The sequence below is a fragment of the Tachypleus tridentatus genome, chromosome 3, assembly GCF_004210375.1.
Source record: "Tachypleus tridentatus isolate NWPU-2018 chromosome 3, ASM421037v1, whole genome shotgun sequence".
Lineage (NCBI taxonomy): Eukaryota > Metazoa > Arthropoda > Merostomata > Xiphosura > Limulidae > Tachypleus > Tachypleus tridentatus.
This window is the reverse complement of record NC_134827.1, coordinates 52,101,353-52,117,133: the sequence shown is the minus strand read 5'-3', so window position 1 is coordinate 52,117,133 and position 15,781 is coordinate 52,101,353. Positions and strand designations below refer to the sequence as shown.

General features: G+C 31.2%; 1 protein-coding gene and 1 long non-coding RNA gene across 3 annotated transcripts in view; one reads left to right on the top strand and one right to left on the bottom strand.

The window, feature by feature from the left end:
* The window catches only part of LOC143246833 (uncharacterized), a 29,100-nt gene extending 17,522 nt beyond the window's left edge, over window positions 1-11,578 (bottom strand). The window contains exons 1-2 of one of the 2 annotated variants that reach the window (XR_013026185.1): window positions 11,431-11,578; window positions 6,429-6,675 (exon numbers count right to left, since the gene is read on the bottom strand). This is a non-coding gene — a long non-coding RNA (uncharacterized LOC143246833). Of the gene's footprint in view, window positions 1-6,428; window positions 6,676-11,318; window positions 11,380-11,430 lie in introns of those variants that run through there. The other variant, XR_013026186.1, reaches the window with a different exon arrangement.
* A 1,301-nt stretch (window positions 11,579-12,879) lies between these two features.
* LOC143246832 (peptidyl-prolyl cis-trans isomerase B) lies at window positions 12,880-15,781 on the top strand. The gene is made up of 5 exons (XM_076494019.1): window positions 12,880-13,165; window positions 14,303-14,425; window positions 14,726-14,834; window positions 15,031-15,215; window positions 15,298-15,781. Exons 1-5 carry the CDS (start codon window positions 13,055-13,057, stop codon window positions 15,430-15,432), a joined length of 663 nt encoding a protein of 220 aa, XP_076350134.1. The 5' UTR covers window positions 12,880-13,054; the 3' UTR covers window positions 15,433-15,781.

Genomic DNA, 15,781 nt, shown 5'->3' with positions numbered 1-15,781 from the left:
TTTCAATATTGTCCTAAAAATGTTAAGTGTGACAATACTTAACCTTTAACCGCTATAAATATTAGTTACTTTAGAATGGTCCCAGTACCTCCGTAAGTTTAATCTTAAGTCTAAAATTAGTTTTAAATACCACTAACAATAAAACCATAAGTGCTTTTGATGTACAATAAATTAATCCTACAAACAAATACTTTAGGTACTGCAATTATGTACAAAATAACTGAAATGTTTGTATCTTAAATTGAAAGAAGGGATGTTTAAATTATCTCCCTTTGAATATTTTATATTTATATAAAAACTGTAAATTATACAATGATCCCCCAGTTTATCTTGTTTATTAACAATTGTTTATATTTTGAAATAAACTATCACTTGATGCTTTTCAATACTTCTGCTTGTTCTGTTTGTCCATGTAAATTTAACATTACAATCATCACTTAGATTGTTAAAAACTGCTCTTTATATAACCATCTATTGTGTTTTATAATTATTCTGTGAAGCCAGTTAATAATAAAGTTCATGTAAAAATGAAAACGTTCAACCTTTGTTAGAAAATGTTTGTAAATAGTTGGAACTGCATACCACTAGAAAGGAAATATCCATTTATTAGAGGTGGTAGACATAAGATAAAGAAGAAATATTTTCTGTTACAAAACCAAACCCTCAACCTTTATAAGAGATCACAAACTGTGTATATTGTGAAGCTGTTGTGGGGTTTTCTTTAAATGTTTTCTAAAGGTTCTGTACTATTGATGCTGGTTCATTCAAATTAGGATGTAATTCTTGTTGCAAGTTAATCATTCTTGTATAACTTATAGAAATATTCAGTATCTGCTAACCATTTCAGTTTTCACATCTTTGTAACTAAAGGTTAAGCTGTTATTGTAATGACTTTTAAATAATGTAATATCTCTACATAAACCATGCGATAAATAAGGAAAGTACTTCACAGACACAGAATGTCTTAAACACATTCCTAATACACAATCTATGGAGAATAAATTGTGTTAAAACTAGTATTTGTTTGGTATTATTATTATTATTATGATATTTTCATTTAATTATTTGTAGTAAATTCTAACTAGTTAAAACACTTGTTGTTCAGGGTGGCCCGACCCATCCATATGTTATTATGTTATATCCAATTATGCATGTATTATAAATTTGTTTCTTTTTTTCAGAGAAATTTGGCTGATGTAAGCCCATTTACACTTGAAGAGCACATTGTGACAAGTATGTTGGTACATGAGCACAAGAATACTGGTGACAACACACAGATACACTGGATACATAAGACATGGATGGGTATGGACTTTAGGGCCACCCTGTACAGTACAGATTTTATTCACAATATAGATGTTAAAACTTGTATTCTAGGACATCAGACATACTTAAACTTACATTAACATCAGACAATATATTTTAGACCTTGTTATTTCACACCAATTAATGAGACATAAGGACTGGAAGTGTTATATTATAGTTACAATTATGTTTGGTTTATATGTAAAAGTAACTGACATTCCAAATTGTAACACAAATCTTACATTCCTTAAAATAAAAATTAGGTTCGTGAACCTGATGATGACCAAAGAAGGTCGTAATGTTGTTAGATCCTCTACATAAAAATTTTTCTCAGCCCAAACGAGCCATTTTTACATATATAAAAATTAGGTTATATTTATCATTTAACTTTTGTTTTTAAAAACACATAAATCTTTCATCTAAGATGTGTTTATCTGGATTAATACTTTTATGTGAACTACAACAGTAAGTATTTAGACATAATACTACCACTATGTTCCACATTATTATCTGTATACATTACAGAAGTAACACTAAATAATTGTTTTAAATTCAACTATTTGATACTTATTACCAGCTGGATATATTCCTTGTTGTCATTACTTGGTAAGAGTTTATACAATATCAGAACATAAATCTTTCATCTAAGATGTGTTTATCTGGATTAATACTTTTATGTGAACTACAACAGTAAGTATTTAGACATAATACTACCACTATGTTCCACATTATTATCTGTATACATTACAGAAGTAACACTAAATAATTGTTTTAAATTCAACTATTTGATACTTATTACCAGCTGGATATATTCCTTGTTGTCATTACTTGGTAAGAGTTTATACAATATCAGAACATAAAAGATCTCTCACTTTGGTTCACTATTCATGCTTAATAGAACAAAATACCTACAATTTTTGAGTGCTGAAATATTGTATACTTGTAATCAAAGTGAAGTCTGATAAAACTACTTATTGTTAGTAGATACAAGAGACAAATATTTGTTACAGTTTTTATTGTTTTAATAAAAACAAGTATATAGAAATGTTTTTAATCTACTGTGTTATAAATAAAGTGCAACTGTATTTGTTAAAATACTAGTCCACTAAAACGTAAAGACAGCTCACTTTTATATTGTTTAATACAACATAAACGGTGTGTATACACACAAATGCTTAACTTCAGCTAAGGCTGAAAGATTTATTTATTGTTAACTGCATGGTGGCTGCACAACTAATGAGACAATCTATACAATTGTGAAAATAATATGTTTTTTAAAATAAATAGTTATGGGGTGGTTATAACTTTCACAAATCAGAACAGATGTTCTGATACATGAATGTAGTTTACACATTAAAAACCACAGATAGAAGGATATGATGTTTTATATGAAACCCCATGTTTACTGGTGATATGTAGATTTGTACTAATTTACAAAATGGTGTACATAAAGGAAAACCATAAAAACACAATATAGTTATAAGGTTGGTCCCTATGATGGAGCCTGTCCTTACAGAACAAAGGAACATCTTTTTATCTTCTTCAGATACTGTAAATAAATATCACATCTGTTTACTTACTTATTATTATTAACACGGTTTTTTTATTACATAATTATTAATTTACTTAATATATGTGTTGGATTATTTGTATATTAAACTATGGTGACTGTGTGGTATAAAACTAATGGTAAAATAAGTTGTGCACATTGTGACCTGAAGATGTCAATCATGTGTGGTTAGGGTAATTCTTAAATCATAAAAACAAACATTTTAAAAGAAAAACGTTAATAGTACATTGTGGTTTAAAAACAATAGTGGAAAATACCATATTTATTTTACTTCTACAAGTTGTAGATGACACAGTGTACAAAGAAATAAACATTTCACGTAATTGAATAATGGGTCCATCCATTAATTAATACATATCACTTACCACCCAGATGTGTATTTATTTGGTATCATTTAAACTATTAATGTCACTGCATAATACAAACTGTACATATTTTACATTGTTACTGCACATTTTCATCTGAAATTGTTTCAACAGTTAGATTTTGTTTCCAATAATCAACAGTAGATGGGGCACCTGTCCACTGTAAAGTACTTCAGACTAGGCTACATTAACAGACTGACTGAGATCTGAAACCAATACAATTATCAATAAATAATAGTAATAATAATTATTGAACTTTGAATATATGTAGGGAGAATTTAATAGATAGAAATATGTACAAGAGAATGAATCTTGCTAAATGTGTTAATGTTTCAATAAACAGTTGTGAGACTGTAACCTTTACTACCAAGTTAAAACTGTTAGAATAACATAATTCACATCACTTAGTTCAGTATTACAGTTCCAAATAAAGTTAAAATTTACATTCTGGTAAACAGTTGAACTTTAAAGTTAATAAAAGCTTATTAAAACAACTAAGATTCTTTCACTTTAAATAAATGTAGTGCTGAGTAACAAGTGTAACAGTTGATAAAATTTATTTACTGTGAACAACCTTCTCACAGAGGTGATGTAAAAAGCTGGTGTTATAGGAGGGTTATGATGGTGGGCTATTGAGTTCTTGTAACCTTGATGCTGCTGGTAAACCTGTTAGTTAAAACCTTGATGTAGCTGGTAAACCTGTTAGTTGTAACCTTGATGCAGCTGGTAAACCTGTTAATTGTAACCTTGGTTTACCAGCTGCAACAAAGTTACAAGAACTCAATAAACCACCATCATAACACTGACATGACATCAGCTTTTTACATCACCTCTGACCACACATTAAAGCAAGCTGGGATAAGTCCTTCATCTTTACTTAAATTCCCAGGGTATCACAACTGTATACTCTGGTATTTGAAGAACACTGTAATATGTGCAACCTCTCTCTCCTGACATGGCTGATATACAACTTAATATAGTCAGTATATGTTCACACTATTTTGATCAGTAAACATCACAAAATATTAGAACTTTTAAGATTTATCATTTTCCATCCATTTCTTATTTTCACATGTTGACTTTCATTTTGATTAAAAATACGTTTACACATCAGAAATTTTTCAAATTCCACTAGCAAAATCTTAAACACAGAACAGTAGATAGAGAAGTATAGCAAGCAATTATATTTTCTAATTAATGTTTCACTTGTTTGATACTTATTATAGGTTGCTAAGCCTAATCAAATTTTATACATGGAGGATACGAGACAAAAGTTTCAAGGTTTTATATACACATCTGAAATAGCCAGAATGTCGTAAGTTACTGTATTGATACCATGGAATTCTATTATAATATATCCAGAAAGTAAGCTGTATTTGAGCTCACTAATGTTTGACCAGCACAACGGTTTGTCTAGATGGATTATTGTTCGCTCTCTCTCTTTCGGTGTTTGGGTAAGACATGTTCATACCTTGGAGGGTCAGGTTCTCTATGACCTCTTCCACCTCCCTGTACTCATGTGGTCTTGCAGTATTGAAATTTGTAATTATTCTATTTTTAGGTCAGAGTAAACTGAATATTATTCTTTTCAGGACAATCTTTTTTATCACAACAGTATCGATGTATAATTCACTTACACTGTCTTGTGAGTTACTACAGTTGTATCTTGAACTTCCCGATACTTGTTTACTTTTTAGTACATACGTCTACTTTCAATAAATGTCTGCTTTTTCTTTTACATTTTGCCCTATTTCCAATAAATGTTTTCTTATTTGCACATAGGCCTACTTCCAAATAGTTGTCTAATGTTTTGTTAAAATCCACAAAGATAGATGTCTAGATGGATCTATCTATAGGTGTTTGGGTATATATATTTGTATACCCATGAGGGTCAGGTACACTTGACCTCTCCCTTCTTCCATTACTTTGTTGGAATGGACTGATTAATACTGAAGTAATAACATAACCTTAAACTGGTCCTTTTCAGGGCAATGTCCATTTATATTTTTCTTTCATTTTCTTTTATTTATTTTTTTAAGTCTAGAACATAGGTGTCTGTTTTATTTTAGCACTATTTTATTATTATTATTTTAAATTTGATTTTATCTTAAAGATCAGATGTACAAGTTTAAAGGGGAGAGGTGTTGGAAGCAATAGCACCCTGGATATTGATGTGTAGTACTGTTAATTTATTCATGTTTAACAGAGTTCACGATGTATGTTAACATTTGTGGTAGGTATTTTTCGATTTTTTTTTTTCTCCACAGCCTACACAGTGCACAGTTGCTTGGCATGCTGCTGCTACATGCCCAAACCTTTGGCATTGGTTGTTACCAATTATTACAACCGCTGATGGTGTTTTGGTTTGTTCTACCGTGTATTTGTGGTACCACATTGTGATACCATTATTTATTAGCTGGGTTATGTCTTGGGTATCGTCTGTAACTACTTTAATTATGTTTGTTGGTTTTTTGTTATATTTAAAATTATGTGTTCCACTGAAATGTGTTTTATGGTTTGTTCACTCAGTGCTTCCTTAATGTCGATAAGAATGGTGCAACCCTCGGATTACAAAAGATTTTGGTGTTGGCCTAGCTCCGGGCAAGTGTATAGTTATGTTTCCCGTTTTAAAAGGGTCTGAAGGCCATTTTTCAATAATCTATTTAAGTCAGCGGGTTCCTGACCTTGAACAAGGACCCTGCCGCTAGGCACACACTTAATGTTTGTAATGTTAGTCTTAGGTTTACACCTGAATATTTCTCTTGCTAGTTGTGGCTGGTTGTAATTTCCGGGTATGCCTTGTATGATAATGGCATTTTTTGTGTGTGTTTCTGTATTTGTTGGTGTTTGTTTTTCTTGTTTTTTCTGAATTCTAGTCTTAACTATTGTGAAGCCTTCATCATCAGAACTAGCTTCATCTCGTTACAAATTTGTGTTTGTTTCAATATCCAGAGTGGAGTTTTCAATACTTATGCTACTAGTTGTTGGATTTTCATTGTCTATCAACGTTGCATCAGCTTGAATTTATATTTTCTTCAGTTATTTTGTATATTTTTCTTTTTTCTTGGCTCTAATATTACTAACTATCACTGGGGTAGTTATACATTTTAGGTCTTCTATTGCAAGTTCTATTAATGTTTTTAATTTTAAATTATCATTTACTATCTGGCCACCTACACTAGACTTACTTTTTGTTGCTGTTGAACACGGACCTTATCCTTCCATATTCGACGCCATTGCTTCGTTCAGCTTGCCTGTCTGCTTCGGCATTCTGGCCGGTATGGCTCGTAGCTTTGACCGAGTATCTTTTCGATCACCCAGGTAAGGAAATATAAATCTTTTATGGTGTAGTAGTCAGGGGAGCCTACTTATTTCATTTTAGCTTGAGAAAACCAGTCCGTCTCCTTTCTTACTCTCACCAAACCATCCATCCATCTAGATGGAGAAAGAATATACTAATACATTTGAAAATGGATGAGAACATCAACATCAGTAGTTTGAGTTCCTAGTTATAAGACTCTAGAAACTTTGTATTTAGACATCACAAACACATGACTTGAACCAGAGCTACATTCAACATACCAAGTGACACACAGGTATCAATGTTTAGAATTTTTAAAATGTTTTCAATTAAGAAATTAACTAATGTTATAATACTATAATTTGTATTACAGTCTACACAGTTTGATATCAGACTTATTAATGAACATTCATAAAATAGTACTTTAATAAAATTAACTAATGTATAATACTATAATTTGTGTTACAGTCTACACAGTTTAATATCAGACTTATTATTTTATCACTTAAAGTTTACCAGTATACGTTAAATGCACATTTTACCACTTAAGGTTTACCAGCATACATTAAACTCATGTTTCATCGCTTAAAATTTACCAGTATATGTTAAATACACATTTTATCACTCAAAGATTACCAGTACATGTTAAACATATGTTTTATCATTTATTGTCTATAATGGTACCATTACAGGTTTGCATATTATTTCCAGGCTACCACATCTGTACATTGTACACACACAAATATTAGTTGTATGTTGTTGATACTGTTGTGATGGTCAGGATTTTTAAGAGATTGTGTTCTAATTTTCTGACTGCCCTATTGACATTTCTGTGTTCATGGCTAGTAAACTAAGAAATGATATAACATTTTAGTTTGAGAGTCCTTGTTCAATACACAAGTGGAAACAATATGACATATATGATTTAACAGTAACTGACCATGAATCTAACAACCAGCTGATATTAGAAACTACCTACCTACAAGTACAGTCTACAAATTTAACTAAGAAACAATCAGTAGTATAAACTAGCTGTATCATAACAGTCTAACAACACTATCTAAAAATATGTTATACAGTTACAGTCATGTGAAAAAATTAGGACACCCTATGAAAGCCTGTGTATTTTTGTAACATTTTTGGATATATAGATATTTAATCTCAATTTTAACAATACTGAGAGATTATAGGAATATAACTAAACAATTAAAACTGAAAAGACTTTTCAAGATCTTCTGTAAATGTAATTCTACAAAATTACATATTCTAACTGAGGAAAAAGTTAGGACACCCTACCCCCTAATAGCTAGTGTTACCCCCTTTGGCTGAAATAACTGCAGTGAGATGCTTCTTATAGCCATCTACCAGTCTCTAACATCGGTCTGAAGAAAGTTTGCCCCACTCCTCAATGCAGAATTCTTTCAGCTGTGAGATGTTTGAGGGGTTTCTTGCATGTACAGCCCGTTTCAAGTCACCCCACAGCATCTCAATGCGATTAAGATCTGGGCTTTGACTCGGCCATTCCAGGACTCTCCATTTCTTAGTTTTCAGTCAGTCCTTGATGGATTTACTGGTATGTTTTGGGTCATTGTCGTGTTGCAGGGTCCAGTTCCACTTTAGCTTTAATTTTCTTATAGATGGTCTCACATGTTCCTCAAGCACCCTCTGATACACAGTAGAATTCATGGTGGATTCTATAATTAGGAGCTGTCCAGGTCCTGCTGCAGCAAAGCAGCCCCAAACCATGACACTTCCACCTCCATGCTTCACAGTTGGTATAAGGTTCTTTTCTTTGAATGCTGTATTTGGTTTATGCCAAACATGTCCTCTGTTCTGTTGTCCAAATAATTCAATTTTGGACTAATCTATCCAAAGAACATTATTCCAGAAGTCCTGGTCTTTGTGTACATTCTCTCTGGCAAACTTCAGTCTGGCCTTGATGTTTCTCTTAAGGAGCAAAGGTTTCATCCTCGCACACCTCCCATGCATGCACTTTCACATCAACAGTAGCCAAAGCCTGCTGCAGGTCCCGTGATGACATTTTAGGGTGTTTGGAGATCTCTTTTAGCATCTTGCGATCTGCTCTCAAGGTGAACTTGCTTGAACGACCAGATCTAGACATGTTGGCAGTTGTTTTGAAAGCCCTCCACTTGTTGACTATTTTCTAAACAGCGGAATGACTGATTTCAAAATCTTTTGGGAACTTTTTAAATCCCTTACCAGACTCATAAGCTGCTACAATTTTCTTTCTGAAGGCCTCAGACAGCTCTTTTGCTTTCACCGTGGTGCTCACTCTCACTTCAACAGTCAGGAGCACACCAAATTAAATACTGAGGTTTAAATAGGGCAAGCCTCATTCACAATGCTGAGTAACGATCTTCTAATCATGTGGACTTAGTGTGATACACCTGTGTGTGAGTTGAGTCATTTTAAGTGGGAATAAATGTGGGGGTGTCCTAACTTTTTCCTCAGTTAGAATATGCATTTTTGTAGAATATCATTTACAGAAGATCTTGAAAAGTCTTTTCTTCAGTTTTAATTGTTTAGTTATATTCCTATAATCTCTCAGTATTGTTGAAATTGAGATTAAATATCTATATATCCAAAAATGTTACAAAAATACACAGGCTTTCATAGGGTGTCCTAATGTTTCGCATGACTGTACAAACCTATTAATAACTGTTATGATATCGTGTCATGAGTGTATTAACATAATATAATCGTTATTAGAGCACATGCCTTCACCAACATGCTACATACACAAAAGTCAACCAAACAGGTTTTACTGGGCAGGAAATGCTTTCATAAATATTGTTTTTTTATTACAAATTAGTGGTAAGTCACAGTACTATCTTTGTTTCATATTATTTCTACACAGTTATAACTTGTAGGCCTAATTTTAACAAACTGAAAAACCTTGTCAACAGTGCTATAACTAATATGAAATATAAATTTATTTTAGTTTCACATCGAGAAACTGAACATTTTTTAAAAACTAAAGCTCATCTCATTTTACCAATGGGACCTAAACACTGGCTGACACACTACTAATTTTATATACCTTTTCTTTCACTGCTGGATACTTCTGAAAGTAAACAAACTTAGAACTTTCTAGAACAACCATTATCAAATCTTAATATCTGTACTGGAACACTCAACTTGTAGTTTCCAGCAATAATGTTACCGAGGGAGAGAAAAACATTCTTGTTATGATGGATAAGTCTCAAGCCTAAAGCTGAACAGTAACGGACCCCTCAAGTCTGTTTAACTAATAATTTGGAAAACTTAGTAAATATCTATATGTGTACCACTGTACCAACTTTCTTATTTACCGTTATACAGTGAATCAAGTATCTGATGATTATATATTACATATTTTTTCTCATCATGTCATACTTGGATTATGGTGTTCAGTCTGGCTCCATTTGTTATTGTAACATACAATTCTGGTGTATTTAATATATTCAGTCTGGTTCCATTTGTTATTGTAATATACAATTCTGGTATATTTAATGTGTTCAGTCTGGTTCCACTTGTTACTGTAATACACAATTTTGGTATATTTAATGTGTTCAGTCTGGTTCCACTTGTTACTGTTATACACAATTTTGGTATATTTAACGTGTTCAGTCTGGTTCCACTTGTTACTGTAATACACAATTTTGGTATATTTAATGTGTTCAGTCTGGTTCTACTTGTTATTGTAAGATACAGTTCTGGTATATTTAATGTGTTCAGTATTGTTCCACTTGTTATTGTAAGATACAGTTCTAGTATATTTAATGTGTTCAGTCTGGTTCCATTTGTTATTGTAAGATACAGTTCTAGTATATTTAATGTGTTCAGTCTGGTTCCACTTGTTATTGTAAGATACAGTTCTAGTATATTTAATGTGTTCAGTCTGGTTCCATTTGTTATTGTAACATGCATTTCTGGTATATTTAATGTGTTCAGTATCATTCTGTTTGTTATTGCAATATACAGTTCTGGTATATTTAATGTGTTCAGTCTGGTTTCAATTGTTATTGTAATACACAATTTTGGTATATTTAATGTTATAACAGTTAATAGTTATAACAGCCTAGATCTAGACTGGCTACCAGGCAGATTTTCTTAAGGAAAGACGAGTGCTGGTAGTTTAAAATCCATTGTTTTTGTAAATACTTATTATGGATTGAAATTTATTTTTAGATTGAAATGGTTTATTTGATGGGCTAAACAGCCTTTTTAAACTTAATTTTATGTTCTTATGGAGCATCATTTAAGCTTGTTATGAACATACCACCTAATATGTTTTTTAACTGATAATAAAATTTGTTTCATACCTAATTTTATTTATACCATCTAATGTGTCATTCATCAAAATTTAATTGTAGCTGAAGTTACAATACCAAATACACAAAATACTACTATTATAGACATATAATTTGCTGACAAAAGGGTACATTACACATTCTATAAAATGTGATATATCGTTTAACAGTTAATTTTACGTGTTCAATTGTAGTTTACATTAAATTTCAATGTCTATTTGTTCCTTCGAACCGTAACTTTAACAAAGTATCAATATTTTAAAGGTCTATGCAAGCCCTTAATAAACTGGAAAGTCCAAAGGCAAGGGTCCAATGCTTTTGCAAACACTGACTGAAAGTAAAAAAAAATGTACTAAACTTAAAAAATACAACCATAATAAGCGAAATAACATGTAGCCCATACTACTACAGACATTCTACTTTTTAAGTTTTGTAAAGCCGAAAATAATGAAAACTATTACTACCAGTAAAACTAACAGTAACACGAATTAGGCCTCTTATTACAGCCAACAGCAACACCGGTATTTTTCAACTAAAGTTTATAAATAAAACAACAAATAATGTAAAATAACCTACTCAAATAATTTAGTAATCTTAGCACGTTTGTGCAAACACAAAATAATTCAATCATTGCGTCCCCACAGCGCTTTCTTCCCGACTATCAACTTCAGTCCTTTTTTTATTAGGTCATCCAAACAGCTATATCATTCAAGACTCAACAATTTTAAAAATATAAGTAATACTACATTTAACTATTCCATACACTTAATATGCATGTTTTATTGTGTTATAACGAGATTGTTTGTTTTTACAACATGGAATTTTACTTTTTGTTATTTCCATTTTATTAGAAAAGTTCACAGTTACTGAAAACTACGAATTTATTAATATATTTAAAACTATAAAACTCAACGTTATCAGCTAAAGATTGTTTCTTTGTTATTTTAGCAAAGTTATTGTAGTCTATCTGCTTTATCCATTACGAGGAATCAAGCCCCAAATTTTAGCAGAGATATGTTTGTTTGAGAACAAAACCAAACTGGGCTATCTACTGTGTCCACCGTGGAGAATTGAGTCTCGGGGTTTGAGCATTTTAAGCCCATAAACTTACCGTTGTCCCATTATAGGACTAACATGGTAAGTCTGTTAACTTACAGTTAACCCAACGGAGGACATCACGCAACGTAAGTCATACTAATAATTTCAGGTGGGACCCATCTTTGGGTGTATATTATTATGTTCGAATAATATAGTTTTTGCCGAATGTGTCGTAAAACTAGTTTCATTTTTCCCCTTACGTATTTTCGGAATAACTTTGAAAATGTAATTCTAAGACAAAATTATTTATCCTAGAATTTTTTATTTATTTGTTGAATATTTGGCTTTATGGTGTAGGGTTTCTTGACATTGAGGAATAAGTATATTGATAATAACATTTACAGTTAATTAAAGTCGAATATGTCAGCTTACGTCTTATAGTATCACGGAAGTAAATACTTGTTTTTCGTATTTTAACGCAATAAATGCCCGAGAATCGTATTTATAAACACGCATACACTAGAAATCGTTTGTTTTTCTTTCGTTTTTACAATGACAATGCAAGTATACTTGTATTTTTATTTTATGAACAAACATATTTATGTACGAAAAGTGCTATGCTAAAACAAAAGTAAATTGAAAAACAACGATTTACAAATATAAACAAAACTGTTTCATGTATAGAACTTAATACATAAACTAAGTTTTGTTATACTTATAAAGTGTAGTTTGTCAATTTATTGTTTATAAAATACCTTTACGTTTACATTAAGTGTAAATATGACTATTTTATTATTTGTGTGTTCTTAAATATAAACATAAGACTTAAGAGTATTTAAATTATTTCTGTTAACATTATTTTACATTGGAACCATGGACGAAAATATGAATAATAAGTCGTAATTTCCTTGTTTAATAACTCACTGCCACGTTTCAGAAAAAAGAAATGTGTATATATATATTCGGACCACCAATCACAAACATCCACATGGTGAACCAATAAGGGTTCTTCTAGTGTCTTTCCGTACTTTAAAGCTGATGAACATGCTGCTTGGTTACACTTACAGGTTAACATTTTTTAAACTGAGCATTTGTATTCCATTTTGTCAAAAAATAGTTTAATAATACAATAATTGAACAAAATATTAAACTTTTAAAAGAAATGAAGCATTGCTCTTTGCATTTAGTGTTTTTTTTAGTATTCGTAACCACTCTATCTATTGGGTTAGCAACGACAGAAAAGAAACCAAAAGGACCAAAAGTTACAGACATAGTAAGTATTTTTCGTTAATTATTATTAAAAAAAACAAACGAGTAATAATAATAAAAGCTAAGCAAAAGGTATTTTAAAGACACGTACAGATTATGTCTAACAAAATCTGTATATAATCTATGTATCAACTGAGTTAGACATCTCACAAGCTACAATTGTAATAATGACACTTTTAAAGTGCTACTTACTACTATACAACTACATTCAGTTGAATCAATTCTTTTGACCTAAGCTAAGCTAGTTTAGGTTTAATTTTAAGTGCAAGAAGTACAGCTAGTCTCTTATACTGTTGATTGTAGCTGAATTAGGATTTTTTTTCGTATGTGTTTATTTGTCAACAGTATACTATTTTGGAAAAAAAACTGATTTAACTCAGCTTGGACTTGCAGTGACAGATTAAATTTGCATGACGTGGTCATGATTATTTAACGGTGCATTTTAATGGAAGAGTTTTAACGTAACGATTCATTTAGGATATCCATGTGTATTTTAAAAATATATATATCGCAATCCCTCAACAATTCTCGTAACAGTTATATTTGTTATAGTATCGGTTAGGCTTAACAATTTTAAGTCTCCCCAATGGAAGAAGACTATCGGAACTGAAAATAAAGTACCGACAATTTTTGTGAAGACAAAATTCCCCCAGCAGTTTTAAAATCTGTATACAGAATTAATGAGTATGTTAAACTGAATAGTGGATTTCTTCATGTGTTCAGGATTTCCCTGAAATAACCACAAAAACACATTCACACCAACAATATTTTTAACTGAAGTGTGTTTATGTTCTGAAGGGCATTAACTGATAAACTGAGTTAAAATATATGTTTTCTTAAAATGAAAGTTTTGTTTATAGTTCTGAACACAAAACATGGCTAAAGTAACCAAAACACTGTGTGGATTTTCATTGTACAATGGCCAACCAAAGTGATTGATTTATGTTTTAGTAAGTCCACCATTTTGTTGTTTTATATTGTATATTATAGTATTATAAAAGTATCATGTTATTTTAACAGGTAAAGTAAAATGATAAAGAAGGCTGATGTCTAACTTCAGACATAATCCATCTTTGTAAGAACTTGAAACCTTGAATAATAAATTTAATTACCAATCTGAAAATTCTATTTATTTTTTCAGGTATATTTTGATATCACAATTGGTGGAAAACCTGCAGGTCGAATAGAAATTGGTCTCTTTGGAAAAACTGTTCCCAAGACAGTTAAAAACTTTGTTGAAACTGCAACAAAACATTTAACTGAGGTGAGCTTCAAAAGATATAAACAAGAGGGCTTAACCCTTGCAAGTGTAAATAAAGATTTCTTTTATTAGAACAAGTGACTGTGTGACACCAATTTTAACGAAGACAGTGGTTTTAAAATTGATTACTTTTTAGCTACATAATTTTGTTGATGTCTAAAAATAATTGCACAACAAGTATGTAAACTATTAACGTATGCACGTCATTTTTTTCCAGATATTCACTCTGGTGTTATTTTAAATATCACATTAAATGTACATGAACTTCTTTTCTTCAAATTGATGTTTGTATATTACATTCAGAAAAGTGAAGATGACAAGTTGGTTGGATATAAAGGAAGCATCTTTCACAGGATCATTAATGACTTCATGATCCAAGGAGGAGATTTTACAAAAGGAGATGGTACAGGAGGTAGGTATACTCTTAACATGTTCAGTGGTTCTGATTTAATCTCATATTTATGAATGTACCTTTAGATCAAGTAATCAGAAATAATAACTTTTATTATGCAGTGGAGATTTTAGGTTTGAAACTGTACAATGTTTGTTTGAAATACACATTATCTGTACCTTAATTCAATACTTGAAACTTTTTTTTTATCTTTTAGGACGAAGTATTTATGGAGAGAGGTTTCCTGATGAAAACTTCAAACTCAAACATTATGGTGCTGGGTGGTTGTCCATGGCTAATGCTGGAAAAGACACTAATGGTTCTCAGTTTTTTATTACCTGTAAGAAAACTTCTTGGTTAGATGGGAAGCATGTTGTGTTTGGAAAAGTCGTTAAAGGAATGGTAAGAGCTGAAGTCGTTAATGAGATCTAATATCTACTGATTCCTTCATATAAATATCTTATCTTTTTTTTTTGTTTTTCAGAGTGTTGTGCGGAAAATTGAGTCAACCAAAACGGACAGCAGAGATAAGCCGGTGAAAGACGTGGTTATCGCAGATTCTGGTACCATTCCAGTAGAAACGCCGTATTCTGTTGAAAGAGCTGATGCCATTGAATAAACATGGGAAATCTCTGTTTAAATTCATATGGTATAGCTGAGAAGGTTTTTACAATTTTTTTTTTTTTTACCCTGAATTTAAACAGTGGCACAAAATCGTTTTTTGTTTTTGTATTTTCTGGTACTTCAGAATTAAAACAACAAATCTCCGGTGTTAGGACAAAGTTTTTATATGTGAAAAGATACAGTTTAACATCATAATTTAACCTTGTGTGTTGAGCCAGGGTTTTCCTGGGAATATACCCCACATAGTGTCTTTTTAAATGTAGAACACCATATTTGTACTGTAATTTTTTAATATTATTCTATTTAAATACAATTTTCTGTAATAAAGAAACATTCAGTTTACA